Source organism: Aulostomus chinensis, chromosome 14 (assembly GCF_037954235.1).
Source record: "Aulostomus chinensis isolate RoL2024-O1b breed Wild chromosome 14, RoL_Achi_v1.0, whole genome shotgun sequence".
NCBI lineage: Eukaryota > Metazoa > Chordata > Actinopteri > Syngnathiformes > Aulostomidae > Aulostomus > Aulostomus chinensis.
In genome coordinates this window covers 6,937,288-6,963,765 of record NC_141333.1, presented here as the reverse complement: position 1 = coordinate 6,963,765, position 26,478 = coordinate 6,937,288, and the positions used below count along the sequence as shown (strand labels likewise).

The 26,478-nt window shown below is 42.1% G+C and overlaps 2 protein-coding genes across 8 annotated transcripts in view; one reads left to right on the top strand and one right to left on the bottom strand.

Annotated features, from left to right (window-relative positions):
* Nucleotides 1-17,704: 17,704 nt before the first annotated feature.
* Nucleotides 17,705-26,478, bottom strand: part of dnajc6 (DnaJ (Hsp40) homolog, subfamily C, member 6) — a 36,262-nt gene continuing 27,488 nt past the window's right edge. For 5 of the 7 annotated variants that reach the window (XM_086225073.1, XM_086225075.1, XM_086225074.1 and 2 more), the window contains 5 exons: nt 26,313-26,450; nt 25,905-26,237; nt 25,177-25,325; nt 24,462-24,638; nt 17,706-21,473 (listed from right to left, as the gene is read on the bottom strand). In XM_086225073.1, the coding sequence (XP_086081199.1) occupies nt 21,372-21,473; nt 24,462-24,638; nt 25,177-25,325; nt 25,905-26,237; nt 26,313-26,450 (899 nt within the window). In that variant the 3' untranslated portion in view covers nt 17,706-21,371. Of the gene's footprint in view, nt 21,474-24,461; nt 24,639-25,176; nt 25,326-25,904; nt 26,238-26,312; nt 26,451-26,478 lie in introns of all 7 variants that reach the window. The other 2 variants (XM_086225070.1, XM_086225076.1) reach the window with 2 other exon arrangements.
* Nucleotides 22,724-24,055, top strand: LOC147249563 (endogenous retroviral envelope protein HEMO-like). Its single transcript, XM_086225061.1, has one exon. The coding sequence runs from the start codon at nt 22,724-22,726 to the stop codon at nt 24,053-24,055; it is 1,332 nt and encodes a 443-aa protein (XP_086081187.1).

Sequence of the window (26,478 nt, the reverse complement as noted above, 5' to 3'; positions counted from 1 at the left end):
CAGCATCACCCATTCGCCATGCTGCTGCCCACATTGGGATTAGGATGAGATTATGTTAAAAAATACAGATACATTGAGCCTGAATAGAAGGAATGCAAGTCAGTTGGGTTATTCTGTGTGCCTCAGAGAGTGATTTATCACAGGCCCGCAGTCACAATCAAACTTTATGACGTAGAAAGGTTGCGTCATTGCGTGGTTGCGCGTGTGAAGGGGAGGAGATTAATTTGCAAATGAATTGCCGTTGTCTGCGTCATCATGGAGGAACGGTGCTTTTACAGCCCATTGATCTTAAATTATCTGCAGCCTGCCGTTGCTCCGGCAATGAATAATGCAGCAAGTGTTTTGGTTAAGCAGCGTTTTGTCACTCATGCACAGCCCAAGTATGCAATGTTTTGTGCAGCCTCTTCTTATCTTTTCTTTTTCCTATCACAGTAAAGTCCCTCTTGGCTCTGGCAGATGAGTTGTCATTAGCAGTTGGCCTTCTGTCAGAGGGAAGACGACAAATAAGAAGAAAACTGGCACAGAGGACGGAGTTACCCCTGATTTATAATCTAAAGGAAGTTCACCTTCAAATAAAAAAAAAACACGTGAAGGACTGCCCAGGAAGCTTGATGGAAATTTCTGAATAGAGGATCTTGATGGGAGTTATTTTCAGCAGTGGAAAAACATTAGTCTGTCAACATTATTCATGAAAGCAACATACTTTGAATTCCAGAAAAAGGCTCAATAAAAAAAAAACATTTAACTCCTGCCAATACTCACCCACTTATTCCTGTAAGCCACGATCTCTAACTGTTTTCCATCTACAGTAATTATTGTCCTCCAATGATTTTTTAAATCTTTCACCAAATAAGGAGATTAACAAAGATATAAAACCAGGTTAAAATGTAAGGTTCACTGCTCAGAGACGGTGTAGGGAAGCGCACCACTGCAGCAGCTGCCCCATGCATTTACAATGAAGAGATGACATCATTCACTCCAATGACATCATCCACACCAGTCTGTAGGAATGACATCATCTTTGTCATATGTAAACCTCAGGTGACAATGTTTGTTTGGTGCAGCAATTTAAAAAAAAACACACACACTTTTGATCAGGGAAGAAATAAGATGATTGTATTATAATATATCATCCAACTACAATCCTACATTTAAGATGGTTGTAATTACCTCTGGGTATTGCTTAGTGAAGTAATTTCAATCAAGCTCATATTTGTTATAATTGGCCAAAAAAGAAAAACACTTAATTTTGATTCTGATAACTTAACAATACGCAGACTGGTATCCCAACTAAAAATCAATTTCTACTCCAAAAAAAAGAAAAAGAAAAAGAAAACCCAGGTAAGCATCATGAGGTGTTCTGTCTAAGAGCCCCCGCCGCACTATAAAAGTGGCTTTGCACCTCAAACAGCTTCCAGCTGTTTGAGAATAGTTAATTAGATTTCACTGCACCAGAGAGAATAAAACCTTGGGGGGGGGGGGGGGGGGCGACATACCACGGGGAATGATGTCATGCTTGCACACAGGTCGGATGATGTCACCAAGGGAAAGATGTAATCTCTCCCTTTTGAATACACGTATGATTGTGCTGCAGTGGGATTCCCCTGAAGAGACCTTTTTTTTTCACATGGAGATGAGTTCTCTCTCACCACTCAAGGACGCTTTGTGAGACGGTTTTACATAATCGGCCGTGGAGCTCCTCTCTTATCGCTTTGGTGCTCTGAAGGAATCCAGGCGGTAAATGAGGGCAGATGAAAGGTCAATGTTAGAGAGCGTGCACTACAACACCCACATCTGGGAAATATAAAAGGCTTAACCTCAGAAAAAAAACGAAACAACAACACCGTTCGTATAAACTTCAAGATCAGACTTGCTAAGTTATTTATATTGACTTTTATGGAAATTTGTGTATATCTTTATTTATAGGTTTCCAAATATCAACAGAGGCAGCTCTGTCAGATTAACAAAATATAAACCTTAACTTCACGCTCAGACAAATTAAAGTGTCAACTACAGATACAACCTGAGACTGGTTTTTACTAGTATACCATATATCAAGCAGTAACGGAAAACACCCGAGTCCGTAATAAACGACTGGAGGTTTTGCCAGAATTCCGGGCCTAAGAATCTGGGCCGCGTCTACCAAGAAAACAGATCCGTTTCACCGGCCCGTGGCGGCTAATATCTGTAAAACTGAGCTTATTCACCAAATTTGACCCAATTTTAGAAATCTTTCAGTTTTCTTCTTGAAAATTTAGCGTGCTGCTCTGCTTAGGTGTTTTTAGTACAATTAAAAAACAAAACAAAACAAATACATTAGTAAAATTAAATTTGATTGTTGGCTTGTTGTTTCTCGGGCACGGGATCTTTCTGTGTGGAGTTTGCATGTTCTCCCCGTGCCTGCGTGGGTTCTCTCCGGGTACTCTGGCTTCCTCCCACCGTCCAAAGACATGCAATTTGGGGACGAGGCTGATTGATACTCTAAATTGACCGTAGGTGTGAATGTGAGTGTGAATGGTTGTTCGTCTCTCTATGTTGGCCCTGTGATGGACTGGCGACCTGTCCAGGGTGAACCCCGCCTCTCGCCCGTTGACGCTGGGATAGGCTCCAGCCCCCCCGCAACCCTTAATGTGTAGGAATAAGCGGAAGATGACGATGGACGATGGATGGATGGCTTGTTGTTTTGTTTTTGTTTTTTTTACAACCCCTGAATGTTGCACTTTGGTTCACCAGCTCCGTGGGCCCTGAGTCATTCTGGATGAGGTGAATTTAACACAGCAGATCAAGTCAGCCTTCTCTTATGTTCCAGCATGTGCAGGTACAACAAAGCATCTCCCCATGACCTAAAGTTGAGCATGAAAAGCTACCAGTCGCTCAGAGAGGCTGAGAAGTCTTCTCTAAATCACAGGTTCTTATGGCTCCTGCCCAAACTTTCAATTTTCTCATTTTGTTCACGCGAAAGAGGTTTTATTTTTAAACTCAAAAACATATGATTTTCTTATGGTTCTCCGTGTTCGTATTGAGAATGTTTGTTCAAGCGGGCTCTGTGCTATAATGTCTGTTGAAGGTCAGCGTGCTGGACATTGTCGGTCTCATTGCCATTGGCAGTGACCCAGGGCTGACAGTATGAATATCCCTGTTACTGAGAACGAGCGCTGCAGCCTGCAGGTCAGAACACGTCTAAAAGTGGACCAAATCAGCACCGCTGTGGAGAAAGAACTGAGGGTGAGTACACACACTTGTTTATGTCATGAAGCCATCATAATGTGGGCTAGTGCTGACCAAGTATGAGCGTGATGTCTTTTCCAGAGTGCCGATGTATCACATGTCTCTCGAAAGCTTTGCTTGCTTAAATGCAAGCTGACTCTGCACTGTCTTGAGATTTGGTCAATTTAGCCAAATCAATGAAATAAAACAGAGCAGCGTTTAAACACATATGCCAGAGAGCAAAAACCAAGCTCCTGACGTCCACCACTTTGGGACAAGGATTAAAAAAATCAAATCATCCTTGTGAGATTTCATGCACATAAAAGAAAGATCTGTGACGAGAGCACAAGCTGGACGCAGTTCCACCCACTGGAGGTTCAGCAGATTTCACAAGGATGAGTTTTGTCAAGAGAAACGGACAAACAACAAATGAAGGTGAATTCATTGTAACTTATTGATACTGAAGAGGTGAATTGTAGTTATTTTATCTTGTCATAATAAAATAATAAATTTGGACATAATCAAAGTTTTGCATCATGAACACTGTTAAGAAATGCTCTTCTTGAAAGTCCTTGTCAACGGTCCAAATCAGGTCTCGAGCCTGTGGTCACCAGTCAGAGTCAAGTCTGAAGACTTCAGTCAGTGGTCCAAGTCCAGTCTGAAGCCTCTTAACATCCCCACTTCTGTAACCCCAGTGGATGGTAATGTCAGTTGACCCTTCATTAAGCCACGCCCCCAAAACCCAGACTGGCCGGGTGCTGACTCAGTTGGACATCCTGAATATGTCCTTGGAATGTACATTGTAGACCCTTCTGTCTACTTCTGTCTGAAATTGCTTTTTTGTTTTTCTGAAATTAAACAATATTTCCCAAGGGAGTGCAGTCCCACAAAGCTGGTAGACACCATAGCTGATGCAAAAGGTTAAAGATGTCTGCTAACCTGATCGTTAGCTTTCACGTTAGCAGGGAAAAAGAGTGGCCGAGTGCTGCTGGTCGCCACGGTTTCGCTGCTGTGGTATCTCTGTGGTTGTGTAAAGGTGTAAGGATACTTGTAACCCTCCTTAAAGTCGATACAGCACAGAGAGATTGTTCATGAGACCCAAGCCTGAGTCAAGCCTGAAGCCACGTGTGTGTGTGTGTGTGTGTGTGTGTGTGTGTGTGACTGTCTCCAAAACTCTGGCACAATCGCTTGTTGTATCTTGATCAATACTGTCTGTGTCTCTTTAATCGAGGGCAAAAATGTTCCCCACTCATCCCTGGAACAGATATGTACATTTCAATAATCTGTGGTAATTTCACTAAATTTCATCAGACAACACAGTATTTTTCCACCGCGTATTGAATTAACAGAGAGGCTTTTCAGTGGCACACGAGACACAGCACCTGCCAAAAATCAAGTCTTGGGAGAGACGGCCGGAGAAAATGTGAGGAGACGAGGAAAAAAAAGACCATGAGTCAAGGTCCCAGTGCACAAACCACTATATAGTATACAGTTTGTGTGTGTGTGTGTGTGTGTGTGTGTGTGTGTGTGTGTGTGTGTGTGTGTGCGTGCGCGCGCACATATATATTTTTATCTTAAGACGCCTCCAGATGAACTGAGATCTGACTGAAAATCCTCGTTAGATTTCCTCTGTAATCTTTATTATCAGATTGGTGTTGGATTCCTTGATTGAGAGAAATGAACCAAGAACAGAACTGATTAGAAAGAAGTCCTTTATTCTACAGACTAAATTAAAAAAATGATCAAGACAGACTGGGTCATACTGGAGGGTTGCCAGAGTTTTGCAATACAACTGGAGCAGAATTGAGGTTATGCACATACCTTTGATGCAATTAACCAAACCCCTGTGTGTGTGTGTGTGTGTGTGTGTGTGTGTGTGTGTGTGTGTGTGTGTGTGTGTGTGTGTGTGTGTGTGTGTGTGTGTGTGTGTGTGTGTGTGTGTGTGTGTGGTGTACTTTATGACAGAAACCAGACTGAAGACCAGATAAATTTGGGAAAGACATTCTCCCTTGAAAAGGAGACTCTCAGTCTTAAAGAGACTCCTTATCCATAAGGTGACACACACATTATCATAAATAAAAACAAACCATGATTCTTGGGGTCAATGACACAGTGATTGGGGTGAATATTCAGGAAGTTCAGGCAAGTCTCATTAAATACCGCAAAATACGACTAAAACGTGCACGCGTGAATTTGTTTACCATCCTGTCCTCTGTCCGTTCTGTGTCAAGTTTGCGTTTTCTCCTCGTGTTCATGAGGTCACATTAGGACGTTAGCAAGACTCATGGAGAAAGAACAGCAGTTGGTCCAATGCAGATGATGATGATGAATTTCACTGCAGACTCAGTGACTACAGGATTGTGGGAACTCATTTCCCTTGAAGTCCCCATAATGTAAATCACTCTATTTAAAAAAAAAAGAAAAAGAAAAGGTGAAGACCTAGACTTTGAGGTTAATGTGAGGTTAGGTGAAGGGGAAAAAAAGCCCCCAAAAAAGGGAATTATACTGCATTGGCTCTGGTTTGTCTTTAATTCTGGGTTATGGTTATGCAAGTACTGGTTATGGTTATTGTTAGGGTAAATCTCCGGGAAATCAATGTGAGACAATTAATGTCCTCTGAAGTGAAGAAATGATGGGAGCATGACTCCATTTGTGTGTGTGTGTGTGTGTGTGTGTGTGTGTGTGTGTGTGTGTGTGTGTGTGTGTGTGCGCACGCAAATGTGCATGTGTTGCGTAACCCTAATGGTGCATATTACTAAGTGAGAGAACCAGACTAATAGATTTAATGGGTCTTATTGGTAATAATGTTCATCATCTGGCATCAACAATGATCTGGAAGACACAAAGAGCTGTGTTGTTTGTGGGTGCACAACATGTTAACAACACGCACATCAGCGCCAGATGTGTGAGAGTATAACATCTGGTAGTGACACAAGCAGGGCTCCAATACAAAGGCTTTTGGGGTAATTCTCAGCTTCAGATGGCAAAGCAGAAGCCTGAGGGGTGGCTGTGTAATCATCTTGTGGTCCCTCTTTTCTTTCTGTCAACAGCTTGCCTCTGCCTCTCTTCATCCAACACACACACACTCTGACATAAACACACATCAGCATGTCCACAGCATGATGATGTGTACCATACCGTAGTGACTGCCTGCTTGTTCTCGTCACTGCTTTAACTGCATCATCAAAGTATGATGGAGTCAACCATGAAACCACAATCTCCGCCTCTCCCCAGGACACAATCTCCACCTTGTTTTTGTGCACGCGCACACACACACACACACACACACACACACACACACACACACACACACACACACACACAAACACATTCAACAGCTCTCTGTCACTTGTTCCACACAAAGTAGGTTATGTGCTCATTTTCTCAGACGGCCTCACTCTCAGTTTCTCCTCTGAGAGAGTAAATGTGAGATTATAAGGGTGTATCCATCTTCCCAGGCAGAAAACAAATATGGAAAGGATTAGAGTGAAAGACGGGGAGAAAGAAAGTGCTGAGGTGTCCCATGCCAAGCTTGTGCGTCATCAGCTTTTATTATCTCGAACCCAGTGAGCCGTCCCCTTTCAGCCAGGACAATGAAGTGACAGCGAGGGAGGCTAATTTAAATTAAACTGTCATGAAAAAAAAGCAGGAGTAGATTTTCCCTCTCAAAGTTACATGATGATTATCCTGTTTAGTTACAGATAAGTGAGGGCCATAACTGAACAACACCATTTTGATGAAATTTTTCATTCATTTGAATAATTTTGGGTCCATTTTAGAAATGTATGACAAGAACAAGAAAAAAAGAATGTATTTGATCCATAAATGGTTATTTTATGAGATTAGATGGGAAAAAAACAACAAGTTTGAATCACAGCAAATAAGCAGCAACTAAGAAAAAAACTACCAGGATGTGCTTGACCTGCTGGCTGTTCTGGACTAAAAGGATTCCTGAAAGTCTTACTGCTCCCACTCGTTGATGTCGCAGCTCATCTGGAGAACATTCTCGACTATCTGGACTGCAGACGCGTCTTACCTGCTGGTGGCGTGTGTTTCGTGAGAAACGCCACAGTCGTTGGGTCTGATCCTCTAGGGACCTTGAATTCGTGGGAATCCATTTATATTTCAGGTTTTGAGAAAAGCAGAACACGGAATGAATTTGCCGTCGATAAAGCAACACTACTTGTTTATTCCAGTGCGCTCAATAAACAATAAAATCAACAGTGAAGCAGTTTGAGAACAAATGGCAGATGGTAGCCATGAAAATGAACAAATTAAACCTTGCTTTTTAAATCAGTATTCATCTAACCTGATTATATGCGGTCAAAAAATATTCTATTAGGTAATGCTTCTCAACACTGCTTACATTACATTTTTAATTCAATTTTCATTTAATCAAATGGATGTTATTAATCGATTCTTTAATTCTATTTCATTTAATTTGATTTTAAAAGGCAGGAGTGTGAAATGAATGAATGAATTTTGAAATTGGGATATTTTATAAATATATATTTATGTACTTATTTGTTTTTATGAAGGACACTACACACTGATCTACCTACCGTCATTCACCACCACGCGCCACTCAATGGTTTGAAGACGACACCCTCAACTCCCCAACCACCTTCTCGTCTGTTGATCGGGGAATTCATGCAGCGCCCACTGGCGCCAAAACCATCAGTCAAGCAACAGACAACAACCTCCAGGTGGACGTCTTAGTCACGACCGGTTTTCTCCCTTAACGTCTCACTGAATCTCCTCGTGGAGAAACATTTTAGCACCTCTGATGCTGTAAAGCCGGTTGGTAAAGAGTCATTTCAAGTGCGCTGACGCAAATTTTCTCATCGTAGAAAGATCCCCATCTGCTCTTTCTGAATCAGAACTCCCCTGACTGAAGTCATAAAAAAAACCAATATTGGTTTGCGTGTTTGTAGCCTGAAGCCATAGATAATCAAACGTTGAGTATTCTCTTTAGCTTCATGAGTAAAAAAGTGAAGACAAGACTGCTGTATGTACATAGTGATGACATGATGAACTCATCTGGAGCAGTCTTATTATCGAGGTTTTTTTTTTTTTCCAGCTGCTGCTACGCTAATGCACCTTGACATTTCAGACAGTCGACACAGGTCCAGCAATTACAGAGGAAAACTCAGTTACAAACCTGTTTGCGTGTGTTAGTGAGTGCAAATGCATGTGTGCTTACAGGTGCGTGTTTGTGTCCTGAATGGTGAACAGTGTGAGGTGAACAGGAGTGATGACAGAGTGTTCATACATGGAGGATAAATAAAGGTTTAAATGACGACAAGGACAGAGATAATGGTACATAATGGACAAAAATGGAGAGCAAGCAACAGACCAAATGAACCAAAAGTGGAGAATTTCATTTCACTGAAAGTCCATGATGTGGACTTTCCAATAAGTCCAAATTTTGTCATGTATTCCTAGAATATTTGCTGTTCAGGTAAATACACGATGATCGAAAACAACAACAACAACAACAACAAACCACTTCATTGACAGACCAACAACTCTGGAGAACACTGGGACGCGATGTTTCATAAAGGAGTCAGATCGAGAGAAGAACAGCAGCTCAAAACAGATGCGCAGATATTGAAAATGTAGCCTTCAGAGGTTGCAGAGGAGAGTGCACTTTATGCTTGAAAAGACCAGAACAAGGTTCCCTGTGGCATCAACCATCCACCGTCTGCTCTTTCTCCTTACATTGAATAACAAGTGTCAGGTAAAGAGAGTGGATGCACCTTTATACCCACCTTTCTATCTGTCTGACCGCGTCTGACTGTGTGCCGTTCCATTACCTGCACGCAGCACTTCAGTCAAGAGCTTAGCAATATTGAGGCAAGAAGTCCCCATTAATGTCTTACACTTATAGACATCAGACAGCAAAAAGAAAGGCTCCTAAATGTCTACGGTCTTTTGATTTACTGTACGAAGTGAGCCGTTTAAGTTGTATATTCACCATTAAAACGGTGGGTGCACGTTTACACAAAAAAGTCTCAGCATCCACGATGACACCGTCACCGTATCAGCTGTCGTCTGTCTATGCCACTACTGATACGCGTTTGTTGAGCTGATCAAGATATTGATGCTGAATTTTATTTCAGAAGTTTAGAATAAAACAGACATGAACTCACCAACTCTCACCGAGTAAGTCCTGCTGTTTCCATCAAGCATCCGCTGGCTTCATCTCACCGCCATTGCCTGCTCACATCACCTGGGAGACAGAAGCTACGCTACTTAAAACATTCTGCTCTCCCCAAATTCTGGATTTTATTTCTCTATTAGACCTGTAAGTAGTACTAGAAAACAAAAGTTACAGTATTTTCAGGAAAGAAAATAAATCGTTAGTTCCGTACCCAGACTCTATGAGTGGATTCATTTACATGTGCATATGCAGTCAAAAAGATTTTCCTTCACGCCCCTGTTCTTGGCACGGGCCTCCGAGCAGGTCCAGACCTGCAGCAGACCATCCCTGTGTGACCTGAGCTCAGTATTTTCCTAATGCCACTGGAGCAGAGGGGCTGTTTGAAGACTTTGTCTACAGTCACTGGGATCTCCAACAAAATATCCAACGTGAGCGTACAAATCTTACCTGTGAGGAAGTCTTCAAGCAGTTGTCCACCTGGTAAGTTCAGCTGTCTTAACCGTTGCTTCCGATCTGGAACCTGGATGTCTCAGGGCGAAACACATATAAAGCAGAGCATAAATCTGATCCATCTATTCATTAAGTAAGCGGATTAATAATTCATGTGGTATTAATTAATCACGTGTGTATAACAGGTGACGTTAAACTCCCTTAAGATTGCTTTCCCTCTGAATGGCCCAGAAAGGGAACTGAGGACAAGACCTTTGTCTTAACATCCCACCTGCTAAGTGGAGATGAAGATCAACTCACTTCTAGCCGCTGTGTAAATTCAGCCCTAAAGGTCTAACTGAGCAAACAACGCAGAGCAGAAGCCCTTCATCACCATGGATATGTCTGTGACCATCATCTCACCTTTTGCACTCTTGTTGAAATAAAACAAATGGTCGGTAAATTGTCCCTGCTAAATGGCCGTGGCTTTTAGCTTTGACATAGATTGAAAAACAGGAGTCTCCTCTGAGAATCTGGCACAAGCCTGTTGGTCCAAGCCAGTCTGGTCATCTTTTGCCCAAGGCTCACTTGAGACGTGTCTGAGACTGAAGCACCTGATCTCAGCTCAGCTCACCACGTATTCGGGCTGTATATCGGAAGAGTGTTGCGTCACGTCACATCTTGAAACAGAAAGCTCAGTTTAATCTAGATTAAGTTTGATAAGGAAGGGATTTTATCAGAATAGATCCACATTTGTGCTCATAAAAAAGGAATACTTTGGCATTTTGGTAAATTATAATTAGCTTTCCTGCCCAGAGTTAAAGCCTAATTATAGTATTTAGTAGTTTGTAATTTCAATAATGCATCAAAAATCTAGAAAAAGTGTATAATTTTACCACTGGGGAAAAAAACACATTAACTAGACTATTCTACACTTTTTGTAAAGTAGAGTGACATAACCCTGTTAACTTGGGAGCTGTTTTCCCTGCTCTAGGACCTCCATGCTGTTGGGAAGCTGGGAATTGAGAAAGTTCCAACTCGGAAACGTCCCACTTCCTTCTTAAGTATTCACTTTACCACAACAATCGGGCAGCATGGTTACCCCAAAGAGCTCTGCTCTATTTCTGCTGTCAGAGTACAGGAAAGTAAGTATGGTAAAATATGTTGTCACCCAAACAGGGTGGAAATGAAGCTCAAGAGGTGAGTATCTTAACCGACTTCGGGTTAGGTTATATTGCCAGTAAGGCTACTTATCGATGACGATACATTAAAGATGAGTATGACAGTAAATTAACGGCAAACAAACTTAGATGTGTGCAGAGTGATTGGCTCGCATAGCTCAGGCATGCTCCTGTTGCTGCTATATTAGCTGAGGATCAGCTGACCCAAGCCAGCCCGCTACAGCCGACCACCCGTTATCTCCTAACAAGTGTTCATATTCAGATGACACTCTTCCACACTTCCCTCCTCCCTTATTCAAGGTGCAACGGTCTACTCCCTGTACTTCCTCTGCATGCCATCTTGCAACCCTCCTCCATCCCAGCTCCTCCTTTACCTGCTCCTCCTGACATGATGATGTCTCTTCTGTTGTCATTGTCCCTGATCCTGATCTGGACTTCATTTAGTTTCTGCTGCTCTCCCTGCCTTTGGAAGGGGCAGGGAGGCCCCATGAGAGAGTCATACTGCCAAACTTTCTGCAATGACGATTAAGTTTTCTCTTTTGACGAAAGAGGTCCGGCTATAAAAGATTTCTCATCTTTCACCATCAATGCTGCTTGGTAAAGTGGTGTCAAATCTATTTTTCTGAGTTTGGAAAAAAAAAAAAAGTTCCTCGTAGGATATGTTCAGTGTGTCTTCCACCTCTGAGGTTGGAACTTTCCAAAGCACTATCAATGCTCAGACAGGATGGGCTCAGCTAGTCTAAACATCTCCTGGCTCCAACTCTTTTCATATGGATTTTTATGGACTTTTAAGTTAGGAAAAGAGCTAGAAAAGCCACAACATATCATGTGTTCTATACTTTTGATTGAAAACAACATTGACTGAAACAACAGAGTTATGAACTCTGTGGTTCCTGCTGAGTCGCTTCCTCAAAGAATAAACCAAAAAAAGAACCAATATGAAAATTGAGAAAGCAGGAAGTAAACAGCATCTTATTTTGTCAGTGAAATCTGGGAGAGAAGACGGAAGACACAGAAAGCGTCAGAGAGAATAAATAAACATCATTTCCAAAACAGTTTTCAAGGGAAATCTAAGAGAAATTGAATGTCTGCCAGTTATTCTTCCCCCACAAACACAAGAAAAACTCGGGGTTAGATGAATGAGCCTCTTGATAATACTTCTTCTGCATCCTGAGTGATTTCGACCGGGTCAAATGAAATGTTATGAATAATAGAGATTATGAAAAATTACTCACCCGTGGCTCTAAAACACTGGATGTCCAAAACTACAACATGAAAAGTAAAGTTTGCCTTGCAGTTAAGATCCTGAACACTTGTGCTAGGACCGCACACTGTTTAGAGTAGTACAGCCTAGGAGCTTTAAGTGGAGCAGTGTGTCTCCGGGCATAGGGGGCTATTTCTGATCCGGGGTGTCAGAATACACACCAATCACTCACCCACAACACAACTCACACGCCAGGATGACCATGCACTATCTTTGCATCCACAGGTGTAATTGGCATGGAGATTTAATATCATATATATATATATATATATATATATATATATATATATATATATATATATATTTATTTGTGTGTGTGTGTGTGTGTGTGTGTGTGTGTGTGTGTGTGTGTGTGTTTAAACTGGTTGTTGATATTTGTAGCTGCAGGCACAAAGGGACCTCACAGAGAGAGGAGCAAAGGGCTTACTGCAAAGCCCCTGTCAGTCGTCCCCTTTAAATGTTCCCCCTCTTGTTTAAGCACAGAGGGGTTTTCTGTGCGTGTGTGTAGTGTGTGTAGTGTGTGTGAGTGTGTGTGTATGTGTGTTCTGAGAGATATTTGATCCACTCTACTTTGAGCTGCAGTGCTACGCCATTTCCCACATCCTAACTGGGGCAAACAAATTCTGGGATGCAAACCTGCCTTATTTACCAGTGAAATGAAAAAACAAAAACTATAACAGCAAATAAACCGTGTTGGTCAAGATAAAGCTTCTATATCCCAACCAAAACAATGTAGAGCTGCGATAATCAATATTTTTACTGCAACAGTGGATTAAAAGACTGCGTGTTAGGGGCTGACTAACCAACAAAGAATTATCATCAACATTTCAGCTCCCCTCATCAGCTCCATGGAGCCTTTTATCACACTCACACAAACTCAGTTTGATCTTCTGCTCCTTTACCTTCCCTCTCAGAATTTTTTTCTTTCATTCCAGGAACTGAATCGGCAAACTTGGAGGTCAAAAATGAATTTGTCAAACCTTTTGGCCACCACAGCCCAATAGTTATACATTTTCACCGCTCTCATGTGTGTCATTTCAGCAAGACTCTGACAACCCACCCACTTGCCCACCATCAAAGGCAGAAAACACAGCAGTCTGGGCCGGCTGGTGGAGTGTTAAGCTGTTCAAAAAACAGATGTTCCTTGTGGGAGTTAAAATTAAAACTAGAACGTATTTAGATTAAGCGTCACTCCACCAAGCAGGCTTTGAGGAAAATCCATAATGTGAACATTATGGATTGTCCATGTGTCCCATCAAAGTCTGTTGATAAATTTACTTCCTGGTACCCTCCCACAGTCTTAAGAAGCTGAGATTCACAGTTGGATTCCGATCACCTCCAAAGGTCGATCACTTCTTCCTTGTTCGTTGTCTGTCTTTGCACGAATTTTCATCAAAATGAGTCCATTATTTTTTTGAGCTTCCCTGCCAACAAACAGACCCTTCCTTGGCAGTTATTTGAATTTCATTGATCACATTACTTAAACAAATGTTAATGTTGCTCAGTGGGATGTTTGGCCGTAACTGCTACAAACACCTCATTGCAGTAGGTTAGTTGGTGTGCCGGTCAGAGAACTTGACCTTCGACCGCCAAAATCTTTTCAGTTCCTCCTCGAGACGAAGTGGTCACATGTGCCAGATTTGAAGAAACTCCCTGGAGGCACCACTGAGATATCACATGAAATTTGGAAGGACAGACAGTCCGGCACATACAGCTGCTGCAGAGGTGGAATCCCTGAAGATACTGTACACAACTGTTCTTAGCTACAGCTTGTTGCACTGGCCTCAGGAAGACAAAAGAAATGCCTACTAATTGCTGCCCAATACTCATCATTCAAGATTAAACATCCATTTCGCAATTCAGGAAGTCTCCAAGGCAGCATGCGCCACAAACAGGGATACTTTCAACTTTCAAATCAGAGTGATTTTGAGGCGGACTTCTGACAAGGAAGAAGCGAAGAGGCTCTTCAGAGGCAAATAGCAACAAAGCCTGACAACAACCATATATTTGCAAGCCCAATAAAACCACTTTTAAATGCCAGTAAAAATGCTATTGTTGCTTTCCATCACAGCTGCATGTTATCTAATCCATGTGAGGGTGGCAGAGCCAAAAGCTGGTCTATTTTTAATCTGCCAGTGCCTGGCTAGAGAACTCCACTGGGCAGCAGAGTCAGGGAGTTCACCTTCATGACACCTGAGGCCGTTCAACAACATTGTCTTGTAATCTTTGGAAAGAAATCAAAAAGAACAGCACAAGAATGATTCGAGGACCCATTTTTCCAAAAAAAAAAAAAAATTACTAGAAGATGTCTCTCACTGAGTAGATGGAAGTTTTCTTGCTCAGTAAACAAGTTTATGTTGCCATTTATTCAGAAATAGCTCCTTTTCTCCCGTTTGTTCTACTCTATGACGCACACGAGTGACAAAAGAACTGCTACAACTTAATCAAATGTGCTGTTTCTGTTTCCTGTGTGAAATCTGCACTACCAGAGTAGAAGTGTCTTGGCATGCCAGACACTCATTCCTACCCACACACACTCACTCACATACCAACACAGCAATATCCTCTGTTCTTATGACATCACTACATTTTTGAAAGTATTCTCTATCAAGTTTCTGCATGTACAGAGGAGAGGAGAGTGCTTTTTCTGTCAGTGAGAGACAGTGAGAAAAGTTTTTCACTCATAATAAAAGTTTCATCTTCATTAATGTCACAGACATAAGAAATATGTCTCTAATATTTCCATGCGAACTAGAGCTCCTAACATGTTTGGTTTCCTAATAATGTTGAGAACGAGTTGAATGCATTGACATTTGGGCGATGGCTGAGCGTTACTGCTTTGGCAATGATGGTGTATTTGTTGCAGGTCATAACGATAGAAAACGCAATATCAGAAATGTCCGGCAACAGATGCTAAAGTGCACTCAAACATACATCCCACGGCTTTGACTCACCAGCCTCCGAACCAAAGTTGACGAGTATAATGAGAATTATTTTTGGCAGCAAGAAGCAATGGATTTTAAATGAGCTGTCGTCCATCTTTTCCCACAGAGTTGCTTCCTTGTGAAGGTCAAAATAAAGTAAATAATTAGTCTGCTAATAATGTTGGTCTGTTGGTTGACCTGCCTGCACCGACTTATGCCAACATCCATTAGAGTGAATGGATTGAAAATGTCATGAAATGATGCATTCATGTTCCCCTGACACTACATATTTGACTTCACAAAATGTCCGTCTAGGAGCGCTTCGTGGACTCAGAAAGTGTTTTTTTTGACGTGCTCTTTGGATGGGGAACTTCAGATCAACGTCACGCATACAACACACAACATGCATACATAAGTAGACCTCACGTATGCATGTTTATCTTCTGAGTAAGGTATGTGCGATGTTGATGTCTCACTGTTTTGTAAGGATGACACCTGCTGGTTGCTTTATATAATGACACCTGTCACCTGACCAGCACATCTGCAAGCTGGAGGCTTCTGATAGGTGGATTTATTTCTGAAAAACCTCTCCTTCCCTTGTGAGAACCGTTTGACTCCCTGATGATGCCTTGATTGCTGAAATGCATCAGGGTTTTGTTTTGTTTTTTAAAAAAGGTTTAAATGAGACCAAGCCACTACAATAAAGGCTTTTTAACTTTTGCGCCTTGGAGTTCCTCTTGCCGTTTCAAATATTTGAGTTTCTTTAAAATCAAAAAGGTTTAGTTAATCCAAAGATTCGGTTCATGAATAAACACTTGAAAAACAAATAACGTTCGAACCGACCAAAGCAGGGCATGATGACACGCTTAACATGCTAAAACGAGGAGCATGATAGATGTGAACACGCCAAAGCAGGTTCGCCATCTTGGACAGCTACTTAAGGAAACTTTATGCTGAATTCCCTTGACAATGGAAGTCAGCAGTGGGAAGAGGGAAATGCCACACCAGGTTGTTCTGTGGACGCTGACATATCAGCCGGCCAAGAGTGGTCAGCAACCACCGTGGCATGGAGTTTGAGGATAGATGATCTCTCCCATGTGTACGACTGATTTAATGCAATGGAAGCGCAACAAGAATTCAAAGTTTGCACACTATTGATGCATGGAAAAGCTATTTTGAACTGAGATCTCAGGGTTCATAACATATTTTTCGAATTTCCAAGAAGGAAGTCCAACCAACGAGAGGGGGTGGGGGGGTCCTTTTGAAATCTCAACGAGGAACTAGAATATTCCAACTTCCCAGTACAACTGTAAAGCACTTTTAACTCTAACTTGCAAGCACAGCTTCCAGCATGTTAAACAGGCACTAGCTGGACAGCCTATTTGATACATTTCTGCAGGATCGTGACTCTTCATGTCAGCTCTCTCTCCCACAACCCACTTGGGAGGCTGCATGAAAGAAAGAAGATAATCCTTGTAAGTTCCCAGCATCTCTGGAGAGAAAACATTTCCCACACACTAAGTTACATCGAATGTTTTTGGAACAACCCCCAGTTTTGTTTTTTGTTTCTTTTTGGTTTTTATTTATTCAAAAGGTCTTAAGCAGACCAGTCCAACGTTTCGGGCTTCTCAAGAGCAGCGGGGCTTGGGGTTCATGGGGGTGGAGCACCTGACACAGAGAGACATTCAGTATCTTCACAGCCTCCTGAGGTACCCAGCTTAATGACTTAATAAGCACACAGATGGACACGTGTGAGAGGGGGAGGGCTCTCACTTGTTTACTACCACAGCACCTGCCTCTTTCTCCTCTGTGTCAATGCAGACATGCCCCCTCTGCTCCCACTGACCCCCCCTTGTGGAATTATCATTGTGCTGCTCTTCCAAATCCTGTCCACATTACAGACATGTTACTTAACCAGGAATTAAAACAAAGCTCTTTTTCAACCACACAAACAAACGAGGGATAAAAATAGTTGTATGGACCAATTTGTGCATGAGAGCATTTCAAGGATGAAGCCCCATACTTTCCTATATGTCCTGTAGAGAACTGTATGGGATCTCTCTGCTCCAAAGGTACCCTTAGAGATGTTCTAATCTGACCATGAATTAGTACAAATGTAAGATCCGCCTGTGGTCTCAAAGGAAACTTGAAGAATGGGGCTTTCACTACCAAAATTGTTTGAAAATGTCCAAAGCTGTCAAGCTGGATGTTGGTCAACTTTATCGAACATTATGCAATGTTCCCAGAACAGCCCCTCCTACATGGGAGGAACCTCTTCCAATCTGGAAATAACAGTAGAATAACGAGAAACGCTCAAAATAACATGAATAAATAGGGCAAATTCCAAAAAGGTGAAAGTAGATTTCCTTTGCATCACATATTCTGACATTTAACTCTTATCAATGAGAAATACTTTAACACACTTGTAACATTTACTGTTTAAAAAAAAAAAAGGTTTTCCAAAATTTTTCATGATCAGTATTGCATTTTTATATATATTTTCATCACAGCTTCTATAGTAGCGTTGACATTCCTTACTATCCTCGCGAGAACTTGTTTGAATAAACATGTACATTAAAATTACTCCATTTCCCTGTAGGTATCAATTTGTTTTCTTGAAAGTGTGTGCGCGTGTTTGTGTGTGTATGTAAGAGCTTTACATAGGCGCCTACAGGTTTACACTAAAATAAAACATACACCGTCAGCCTGTAGGCAACTAATTGTTTTCATCCATGAACACAGAATCTCTCTCAGGAAGTGCGTCAGCAGAGGGAAAAACTGAAGAGTGCAGCAGAAACCGTGTTTAAAAGCAGTGAATCACTGATTGAGGGGGTTATTGTCAATTTTCCCCAAACTTTCCTTTGGGGTGGTTTTAACACTGCTGCCCTCTATTCCCCGAATTCGGGTTCTAAGGGAAAATGTATCAGCTTTTAACTGCTCTCATATGAGGGGCGCCAGCAGTGAACAGCGTCATTGTGCTGCAGCATGTTGTTACAATCTATGTGCAAAAATCCAGACCACATAGTGAAAGCTATCATCTCCAGGAATAAATCACTTTAGTTCACGAATGTCACTGGAGAGAGGGAACTGATACCTTTAACAGTGGCAGAGGCATTAGTGAGGAGTACTTCACTACCCTGTAGGGATCAAAAGAAGAATAAGCATCTATGGAAAAGTAATGAGTAACATAAAAGCATGAGATGAGACATGGATGAGTCTCCTCGGGTTATAATGACCACAGTGGTTTGTCTCCCAGCTCGCTTCAGATATTCCCAGTATGCTTAATTAAAGAAGAAAGAAACTGAGGTGAACCCGATGAATGCTCCTCACCGCTTTTCTGTTTTGGTATTTTTTTGGGGGGTTACTATTTATTTTTGTGCACTGCACTTGATCATTATGTACATCCTGTAACAGTAAACAGAACCGAAGAGGAACACGTGAACAGAAATTTACACAATTCAGTAGTACTTTAAACAGCAGACAGGCAGATCACTTCCATACGTACCACAACTTCAAACACCACACATCCATTGACTACAATACAGAGGTTAGCTTTTTAACATAGCTGTAAGACTGTAGATAGAGAATTCAGTCAGCGAGGGGGGGGGGGGGGGGCTTATGAGGGTTATTCACGTGTAGGTTCTCAGTGTAAATAAGAGCACAGAAGCACATAACCACACACTTCCTGTGTCTGCTAGGAGTTATTCAACATGAGACCCAGTGTCCATTAGCCCCCTGATCCATTCTGAGTCTTAAACCAGTTAAAGCACCAGCACTTATAGCAGACAAACTTTCTTCCCACTGGTTTGATTTCAGTCAGCATCCTGAATGCAGGCGAACGATGACAGTATCCTGGAAAAAAGAAGTCCAACAAAGGGAAGAGCCATGATAATGGTTAAGTATCTCATCATTCCTCCAAACCTTCAAAACACACAGAGCGTGAAAACAGTACTGATGCTGACGAAGACCGTAAACAGGTGGAGGCAAATCATTTGCTGGATTTAAACTGCCTGGGCCTCATCCCAGAGTTAGACCACGCCAGGAGGAAATGTCCCTAAACTGGACTGAAGGTAGAGTGTTAGACGGAGGAACAATCAATGAAATTATATACAGAGAGCTCATACCTGTTCAAATCAGTAGCAAAAGCTTGACACTTTGAATGTGCTGTACCTCCCATCTGATATGACGTCTCGCCTCTTCCAGACTAAAGCTGCATGATTTGTTTTTAAATCTTAAAAGTGTCAGTGCTGTGATAGAAATGTAAACAAATCAAGTCTCACAATCAACTAAAGAAAAAATGTTACAACCTCTATAAGTCAGTGTTTCAACAAAATGGTGACGCTGACAGCGACACTGCCCCCCTAAAGCTCACGACAAGACTTTTTTATATATACACTCCCTTGCAATAAGCTACTTTTCTATTACTGAGCTGAGGAATGTGTCTATTTCTTCTCAGAAAGTGGCTCAATGCAGTGAATTTTACTGTTAATGCAGATAAATAAGAAGATGTATGCAAATATTAGATGAATGCATAGAATAATGTCCTCTTCTTCTTCTTCCTCAGAACTGCACAGGTACAGGAGGATGTATTCTAGAGAATACGATCTACAAGTAAGAAAAGTGGATACCTGCTTACTTTGCTGTGTCCCAGAGGGGTTCCTCTGAGACCAAGGAAACATCTCCAGTATACTGACTCTTCATAACTTCAACATTTCTGCATTTTTGACTCAGATGAAATGACAAATTTGGATCATAGAAATGCAAAACTATTGCAAGGGAACACACACACAAAAAAGCACAACCTACATGTGACCACTGGGGTGCTCCGGAGTCAGCACAAAAACGTAGAAATGAGTTAAACAAGGAATTCAAACATTCAGTCATATGACAAAAATATCCACGTTGTGACTCTTATTGCATCGTAGGGTGCTTGCGGATCGAGTATAAACTCAGACAAGCAGAGTTTAATCAAGTGATAACTGTAGTGTGAAAAAATATACTGCAGCGTTCAAATGGCTAAACAAACAGAAACAGTGATATCGTCAGAGAAGTACTGTTCTGCCAGTTAATCCGCGGGTTTTAGTGGCTCAACAGTCCTGAACTATTCCTTTAAATGCACCAAGCTGAGGACGTTCTGTTTAAATTTCAACACAAAAAAGAGAACATGAATAAACTCAACTAACAAATAAATAATGGCTTTCCTTTCACAGCTGCACAGATGAAACTTTGTGCTTTCACTGAGCACCTCGGTAGCTACCATGCAAAAAATACATGTTACTGTACGAGCGAGAATGCATGAGGCCTCAAGGTGCTTCATGTGTGGAACTGTACATGTGCTAATCCTAAATTATACAATCTCCTGTTTGCAGCAAACGTGGAAACACACGAGGCTTGATCACGTCAGACAAAGCAGCATTCTGACCTGTTTTTTTGTTTGTTTGTTTGTTTGTTTGTTTGTTTGGAGAAACCCACTTTTTTTCAGTGTTATCTAACTTGCTGATTTCATTAGCCTTCGTGGAAATGGAGGCAAACCTGCCATCAGATGGTTTTCGACTTTTCTTATTCATTCTAAATTAGATAACAGCCCATTTTGGAAGGAAAACAAGCTTGGCATCAATTAACTTTCACCTCGCTTGGTAAAAATATAAATTCATGCTATTCTTTTTTTAATTTGTAGATCCTGAACGGAAAGCCTTGTGGGTAAATGGCTTGAGTGCTCTTAAATGCTTGCCGTGCCTTACAGACTAGCTGGTGCTCTTGATCTCTGTTTTGAGCAGCCTGCAAAATGCTTGGTTAGCTTCCTCCCTGACATCTTTTTCTCTTATCTTAACTGTGTCTTGTTCTCTGATCTGTCTCGTCCCCACAGAGTCAAGTATTTCCCAGACATCACGGTGATTCTGCGTTGATCTGCGGGCTGATACAGGGCTAAGGGCACTCGACAAGGAGAACAATGTTGCACCACAGACATACAGTCAGTAGGAACGTTGGAGTTACACAGAGTCGTTTGTTTACACTGTTAGTTGGTCTGGATACCAATCGTCTACTGGATCGTCTGTGTTTGTGTTGGGGAGAACTGAAGCGTGGCTAAAAGCATCTGTATAAAAGCAGATGATGAGACTGTAGAACGTTGACCAGAGTGGCGACACGGTTCAAGTTAGACGACAGAGTCAGCTGGAGCATCCTCTCCTCCGACCGCTCTTTACTCAGTAGAGCGGTTTTTGTCCTTGACTTTCAAATTCAGACCAGGCGTCATTCAGTTCCATGAAAATCATCTTGGCGTACTGTTCATAGGGTTGTCCAGTCGCCTGTGGGGGAAGAGAGAAAAACAGCCTGTTAGAAAATCAGCTTCAAATATTTGTACTTCTATTTCTAGCGAAATCCAAAAGCAGATGTTTTGCCTACAGTGGCAAACACCTGGACGTAAACCACCTGCTTTAAAACAAGTGACTGAACTACAGCCAGAAGGTTAAAAACCTGCTCTGGACTGTAACCACTGGAAAGCAATGTAGTTAAATGCTCAAAGCCGTGTATGAGCCATATATGATTCACGGTTGAGTCACTCTACGGCTGCAGACAACTTAGAAATGGCAACATATTCACACAAAAATGGAAAAAATTAGGCAACAAGGTGTGGTCTCATGCAGACAATGGACTGCAGCATAAGTCCTTGTTTTAAAAGTGCCCTGTGGAAAGTAAATATTGAAATAAAATCCCTTTGGAGGAGACAGTCCACACAAGAGACTAGCTACTGAACTACTAAAAAAGACAGTTTAGTTAGTAAGTTTAGTTTAAAAAATTCCATTCATAGAATCACCTACAGTAACAAAAAGTATCCCAGTGTGATCAAGGGTCTTGTTTTTAAGACAACAGAGTGTCTTGTACTTGTTAGTAAAATAATCTGAGGATGCTACAAGCAATATTACTACAAAAAGATGATTTTACCTTAAAAATAGCCCCTTTATATCATCAAAATATATATCAAAATTCATTTAAATGATGTTCATTCATTGGCTAGAAATAAGACAAACGTACATGGCAAGACTGAGTTCTGCAGTGTGATATCTTCAGTAATTGCAAAACAGCTTGTTGCGATGGTTTCTGTATATACGTGACATATATTTGCATACTTTGAGGGTTCCCGTGTGCTCAGTTTGTGTGTACTTCCATGTTTTCTAGTTATTCCTGCTTTTAGACATTTATTTGTACAATGTGGGGTTATACAACCAAATCATATCTGCCACCTGAAGCTGCCTGAAAGCTGCCTGAAAGTCCCTGTTTGATCATTAAAATCCTGCCGTCTTGATTAATGGATATTGATTCCTGTGATACACTCACATGATCCTTGTGACATGTTGGGTTGCGTCTCTGCTCATGATAAAGAGATGAATAAAGGGAGAGAAAGTCCAGCTGCTGTTCTTTCACGACAGATTCTGCAGCCACAACCTGAATTCCCTCACGAGGGAAACTACAGGTAAGAGCGCAGTGAGGAATCTACAACTGCTTTCTTTACCTTGCTGCTTTCCACGGATCAAGGCTGCCCTCTACAATCCAGAGGATGTTTGTGTTAAACCTGCAAATGTCCTCTTCATGCGGTGAGCGCTTCAGCACAGCTTCAGCCGTAAGGACACACATGGTGGTTCATCTCACGGTGTCGCTGCTGGTGGTTTCTGTCACAGCAGCCCCACATGTGATGAAAACCCCGGATAAGAAGATGGATGATATCAATATTTTCCTGACGATGGCATGGCAGGTAGCTAACCACATGCAGCCTAATTCCAGCTGTTATGTTTGTGGTCTGATGCCCTACACAGCTGGAGAAGGCTTACCTATGATGGCCTTACCCGCCTTGGACTGCGACACCTGTCACCTGCTTCACATCCCCTTGCGGCAGACTTATTCTCACCCTGAGTGCCAAAGACTCTCTAAAATGAGACCTCTAAACTGTTCTGGAGGACATGCCAACTGCAATAGATGTCACAAAAGACCAAAGCCTGTTCCCATAGGGCTCATTCCTCAGCCGTTCCCTTGGTGTCTGGAGAACGATGGCGGGACACCTGTAGGTGAATCAAACTGCCTTCATACCTTTAAATGGAATCAGCAGGATCTCCATACATTCTCATTTCACGAGTCACTAAAATCAGCTCCCAATGAGTGCCTTGAAGCTGCAGGCCAGGCTCGCCTCAGCGCTCTAGCCCACCGCACTGCCAGCTGCTCCATATCCTCCCCTGTAGGAATGTACTGGGTGTGTGGGAATCTTGGATACCCATATCTTCCAGTGGATTACAAAGGACGCTGTGGATTAGCGTACGTTGTCCCGGCCATGAGAGTGACTCCCTCCTTGCCAAAAAAACCTCACAGAGGAAAACGTGGAGTTTCAGACATATTTGGAACACATCATCAGTCTCCTTTCAAGAATGCACTGGGCCCCCTGCTTCCTTTTTATGGAGTTATGTCGGCTTTAGATCAAATTGCTGATCTGTCTCATGCTATAGAAGCTATAGCTAATGAAACTGGTAACGCTCTCATGCTGATTTCCAATGAACTGGCCTCTGTCAGACTGATGGCGTTACAAAACAGAGCTGCTCTGGATTTTCTTTTAGCAGCTCAAGGAGGAACCTGTGCTGTCATCGGTTCTGAATGTTGCACCTTTGTGCCAGATTACAACGCCACTCTTGGTACTATAATCAACCACCTGCATGATACTGGTAACTCTGTTCACCAAGATAGTAGCAGTAATAGTGGTAGTAGTTTATTTGACTGGCTAACGCCTACTTTTGGATCTCTGTCTCATCGCTTTGTTGAGGGGCTAATTATGTTGCTTGGTTTCTGTATATTCATTTCTTTATTTATATCTTGTGTGAAAAAGTTCTTGTTCAATCTTAACTAATGTACTGAGAAGGTTTGATTCTCCAACATCAGCATTTGCCTCTTAACTTTTCCAACGCCTCCTGTGCCTTATGTTTAAAATCATTTTAGACCTCCACAGCCCTGAAAAAGCAGAGTAGCTTACTTTTAATAGATAAACTCTTAAAAATAACATGTGAGTGTTTTATTTTGTGCTCAATATTTTATGTTTTGGAGAATTACATAAAACTGCAGCAAGTGGTCATTATTTTGGCCACTTGGGGGCAGCATAAACAAGTCTAAACAACACTGCCATGTGTTCAAGGTTAACTTTGATATTATTGATATTTTGAGTGTGTAATATCATGCTAACAGTATATTTCTCATGTCTTATCTGTGATGAATAAATAAAAACAAGGTAAATTATAGTTGTGTACAATCCGTCTCACCTTATCAGGGTGAACAACCAGCACTGCTTTGCGGTAGACCTTTTTGACCTGTTCTGGAGTAACCAGGTCAGCCATGCCCACAGGCTTCCAGCGCGTCTCCCCCTCCCACAGCACAGTATGCATGGTTGACAGAAGGGCTCGGATGTTACGCTCCTTCCCCTCGATCCAGTCCAGAATCTGGAACACAAACAGGGTGAAGGGGTGCCATTGGCCAAACATGACCAAAATTGAAAACACTTATTAGCGGGAGGGCTTTGAGTTATTTTGGCTCTAGTCAAATGTTTAAAAGAATAATTGGTGGATCCAAAGGTTGGTCAAGCGAGACCTACAGTACAGTGGTCGCTTAATTACTCCTGGAATGAGGAGACAGGCTTTCACAGCCAGGTTGTTGCACACACTATCCTACTTTTGGGAACAACTGAATTGCTCCTATTGTTCTACCATGAATAAATATTCAACAAAAAAAAAAAAAACCCAACAAAAAAAACACAGAATTCCTGTCAAACAGTAATTCTACCCAGATGCAGTGATGCAAGAGGCATGGAACTTTCTGCTGTTCCGCACAGAAAACTTTGAGAACAAATGAGAACAAACTAAAACACTTATGTTCTTCATACATCATTTCATTCATAAATATATATATGTATATATACACATAGATAGAGAGGAACATTTACACATTTATGCATTTACACTGTTTAAAAGTAGCCCCTACCTTTATTTTCTCAGGGTCCATCTCTTTGGCCATCTCCTCTTTTCTCATCTCTGCTATAGTTCTGGGTCCTTTCTTCTCTTTGGTCCCTGCAAAGCCCTGAGCAGACAGCAGGTCATCAAAGTTGGCATCTGAGGCCTTGGGCTTTGAACCTGAAGGACAAGGACGCAGACAGAACATCTATGTTCAGCTACGCAGCAACATCTGTTCCTGCCCAACACTATGAAAAGTCACCGTGGTAAATTGATTCCCAAAGATGAATTATTGAGCCAAAATGTGATGTGTTAAGAAATAACAGCATCAACAACTGACCTTTGCTAGTCTTTTTCTCAAGTGCATCAAAAACAATGTTGATTTGATTATCAGAGTCCAACTATCAACCAGTTTTAAGGTTTTCAATCTTTTCAGCCCTAAAATCAAGGTGAACACCACCAGAGGTGACTGAAGAACACACACAAATGCACTCATAACAGTCAAACTCAAATCAATTTACAAATCGACTGCTATTTTTGTAGTTTTAATATTTTCTTCTATCTTTTGAGTCAATTAGGGACATTTTAATATTTGTTATATATCTATATCTATCAATCCTCTCATGAACCTGATGGAGCCGCATATTAAGAACCCCTGACGAATATCTATTCGTGCCCCCCACATGTGAAATCTCATCAGTACGTACAGTATCTTCTTCAGCACAACAGACAATAATAAACTTCATGCCTCTGTCTCACCCATTCCAGCCTGTGCTTTGCCCCCTGCACTGGGCGAGCCGCCTCCCATTGCAGAGAAGCTGACATTATAGTTGGGTCTGTTTTGGGGGGATGTGTGAGGCATGGGGGTGTGGCTGGGGCTCGGCTTTGGCTGCGGGCTAGGGCCCTGTCCTTGCCAACCTCCGGCACCTCCAGCGCCACCAGGCTGCCATGAGGGGAAGCCAGCTCCTGTGTGGGGCTGCCACCCTCCTGCGTGCTGTGGAGATGGAGGAGGTCGCGACGGAGAACCCATGGGAGGAAAAGATGGGGTCGTTCCTGTAGGCGTTGTGGGCTTGCTGGAGAATCCAGAACCGCCTGAAAGAAAAGGACAGACTATGAGATAAAGGTTGTGGTAAAACACCTGGTGCATGTGCTTGGGGAAATACGCACCCCCGAGGCTTCCGCCGAGGTTGCCTATGTCAGCAAATGGGTCCAGGGTGTTTGGCTTGGTTTGATGGGTGGGGGTGCTGTGGACTGAGCCTGTTGGGCTGGTGGTGGCTGACCGACTGCCGATACTGAAGCCTCCTCCTAGATGAGGCAACGGCAAAGAAGGAGA